The sequence below is a fragment of the Henningerozyma blattae genome, chromosome 1 (genome assembly GCF_000315915.1).
Source record: "Henningerozyma blattae CBS 6284 chromosome 1, complete genome".
Classification (NCBI taxonomy): Eukaryota; Fungi; Ascomycota; class Saccharomycetes; order Saccharomycetales; family Saccharomycetaceae; genus Henningerozyma; species Henningerozyma blattae.
In genome coordinates, this window is record NC_020185.1 from 25,906 (window position 1) to 29,073 (window position 3,168).

The 3,168-nt window shown below is 35.8% G+C and overlaps 2 protein-coding genes across 2 annotated transcripts in view; one reads left to right on the top strand and one right to left on the bottom strand.

Annotated features, from left to right (window-relative positions):
* Nucleotides 1-376: 376 nt before the first annotated feature.
* On the bottom strand, nucleotides 377-1,963 carry SOK1 (Sok1p; the record flags this gene model as incomplete). The annotated part of the gene is made up of 1 exon (XM_004177292.1): nucleotides 377-1,963. The coding sequence occupies one exon, from the start codon at nucleotides 1,961-1,963 to the stop codon at nucleotides 377-379; it is 1,587 nt and encodes a 528-aa protein (XP_004177340.1).
* A 695-nt stretch (nucleotides 1,964-2,658) lies between these two features.
* Nucleotides 2,659-3,168, top strand: part of TRP1 (phosphoribosylanthranilate isomerase TRP1) — a gene marked incomplete at both ends in the record, with an annotated part of 651 nt that continues 141 nt past the window's right edge. Inside the window, one exon of the mRNA XM_004177293.1 lies at nucleotides 2,659-3,168. This exon is cut by the window's right edge and continues 141 nt beyond it. Coding sequence (XP_004177341.1) covers nucleotides 2,659-3,168 — 510 coding nt within the window.

Here is a 3,168-nt window from a genome sequence, read left to right on the forward strand (position 1 = left end):
GTAGTAAGTATAATAGTAAGTATNTAATACTATATTTATATNTATATATATATATATATATATATATGTATGGTTTCTTTTTTTTTTTTTTTTAAAAAAAACTATTAGTAGTTGCATAAGTGAATATATGGCTTGTATAATGATTTTCTGCAGGAGCAGGATAATTGTAGTTGTAATTGTCGATCCCAGGACGATTGAAGACCCCTGATGTCAGGATAATTGTAGATTTTCAATATTTAATTAAGAAAAGTTATTATATTATAAAAAGATATGAAGGTACGTAAGTTCGTCAGAATAATAGTGTGTCAGTATAAAAATGCGTATAAAAGTGCAAAGTGAAACATGCAAAGTGCAAGGGGCGAAATGTAGGAAAGTATTAAATTGATGCTGAATCTTGTGGAGAAGGAATTGGTAATTGATAATGTATAGATTGTTCAGTAGGCGTGATATAATGATCATGATATACTTGCCAATGTAGATTGATTAATAAGTATAATGATTTCAATAATTTTAAAAAATCTTGTAAATATAGGACGTTGAATATTTTGAAGTTGTCGAAATTTGTGGAGTTCAAATTGATGTAAACGAGATTTGAATCCGGGATGATATGATCTACCAACATGTTTAATATCTTTGCCTCTGTAATCTTGTACAAGTTACTGAAATGAGGAGAAAAGTTCTTTGTTAACCAATCTTTTATGAAAGAAGTCTCTATGGGGGTGTTCGTAATTTGTTTCATGTATAGGGATAATCTTGAAATGTTTTTAGTCCAATAGGAGGAATGCTTATGGGATACGATGCTGAAGATGTTTTGATTGAAGATGCCTAGGGGGATTGTCTTTTGATCATCTGTTAATAATTGATTGTACATCATTCTACAGATAGTTATGCAAGTGAGTTGTCTCAATTGTAGTTTTGCCTTGATCAATCTATAATTATCTAATTCCAAACAATCTGGTAAGGAGGTTTCTTTGAGGCAACATGAAAGTCTTTTAATTATTTCTATCTTTAACGAATGGAAAGTGGAGTTTAACAATAATGTAGGGTCCGAGATATCTTTGTTCAATTGTATGGGCAAAGATTTTGAATTTTTTTTAACGTGATAATAATGTTGTTCGAATTGAATGATGTTTGATACTAGAGTTGGGGTAAGGATCCGAATTTGATGATTTAGAATATCCAACTTCATCAATTCTAATAAATCGAATAAGTTTTTGATACCTTCTATTAAATGATTTGTGGATTTCAAGATAGAGACTGGAGGGATGGTAGCGGGTGGAGGAAGAGGTGAAGTAGAGACAGAGGTAGAGGTAGAGACAATAGTGGTATTTTGTAATGGGATAATGAAGTTTTTAAAACTGATAAAGATTTTATCTACTAGAACGTCCCTTGCTGGAGCACAATGCCTCTTTAGAATGTCTTGTAACCATTCGATGAAATCGATTAAAAATGAATAAGCGATTTTCCAACTGGGACAACCACGGATAGAATTGAGTAAAGTATTGATATTTAGATACGCGTTACATTCTGAGGCACAATTTTCTGGCAACAACGAGATTAAGATTGATTTGAATTCTGTGAGCAATAACTTCAAATTACGATTATCGGAAGATTTCTTGTTGAAAATCAACAACAATTGATTCTCAAGAATATTCCAATATTGTTTTGCATGTATATCATTAATTTTTTTTTCTAAATGATTTGGTTTGAATTTAATAAAGTTATCAAATAACAGATCATGACGGAATTGTGCATTCTTCACCACGTTGGTAAGGTCCAGTTCTTGTAGTGTGGAGGAGTTGATTGGAGGTAAGATCGTTAGACATTGAGCATTTTCACTGGAGGATTCCTCATCTTCCTCTTCTTGCCTCTCCTTGCCATAGAGACGATCAATTAAATTTGCTTCAAACAATTGATGACTTAAAAGTGCAGGAGTCTTTTGAGTCTGTTGTGTATTATTCATGAATAAATACTAGAATATGTTTAGCAATTGTGATTGTGCTAATGCTAATGCTTATGCTTATGCTAATGCTTATGCTTATGCTTATGCTTATGCTTATGCTTATGCTTATGCTTATGCTTATGCTTATGCTTATGCTTATGCTTATGCTTATGCTATTTCGTTTCTTTTTCGTGGGTATTTCCTAATGAGGGAATTAGCGATGACTATATAGCGATTCAGAGGGCTACGGGTGGAAGGTCCGGAAGAGGCAAGAAGAGGCTGTGCGAAAAAGAGCTGGCAGTTGAGCCAGACAGAGATCCGGAACGTTTTTATACGCGGAATGCCCGGTGGGGAACTCCGCGGAACGTGTCAGCCACTACCCGCAGCTACCCGCAAGACCCGCCGCTCGCCCACCCCACAGTTACTTCTTTGGGATATCTTTACGACACAGCCGAGGATCAAACCAAGGGCGGAAAAAGAAAAAAAGAAACAAGGAAAAAATGCAGAAAAAAATCAGGAAAATTAGAAAAAATATAGGCGGTGGCAAATCGGAGTGTATAACTTTAGGACAAGTTATGGATATATTAGGACAAGAATATGTATATATAGGAAGAGGAAGAAAATTAAGAAGAAGAAGAAGAAGAAGCAAAAGAAAAAGAAAAAAAATTGAGAAAGAGAAAGAGAAGCAGAAGTAAAAAAGAACCTCAAAAACTAAAATGCAAGAAACTGGAATTCACGAAGAACAGATCGTAGCAGCCAAGATCTGCGGTCTGTGTTCCGTACAGGATGCTCTGTGTGCTGCAGATGCAGGTGCAGCATATGCAGGGGTAATCTGTGTGCCCCGCAGACGGCGCACAGTCGCAGCCGCAGAGGCTATTGCGATCTCACATGCTCTACAGGGCTCACAAACTAAACTGGTGGGGGTGTTCCAGAACCAAAGTGTGGGTGAAATTATAGAGTTGAGTACTAATTATAATCTTGATGTGGTGCAATTACATGGAGATGAAGATGAACAGTTTATAGCCCAATTGTACAAAGCTATCAAGGATCTGAAGTTGATTAAACGATGTGCTTTCCCCAAGGATTGTCAATTAGCATTACGTCTGGTTGAACGATATGACGAGAATGGAATCAAGATATTGTTTGATTCTGCTAAGGGGGGTACCGGTGAATTGTTGGATTGGAAAGCCATCGAGAGATGGTCTATCGAGAATGGTAACTTCCCG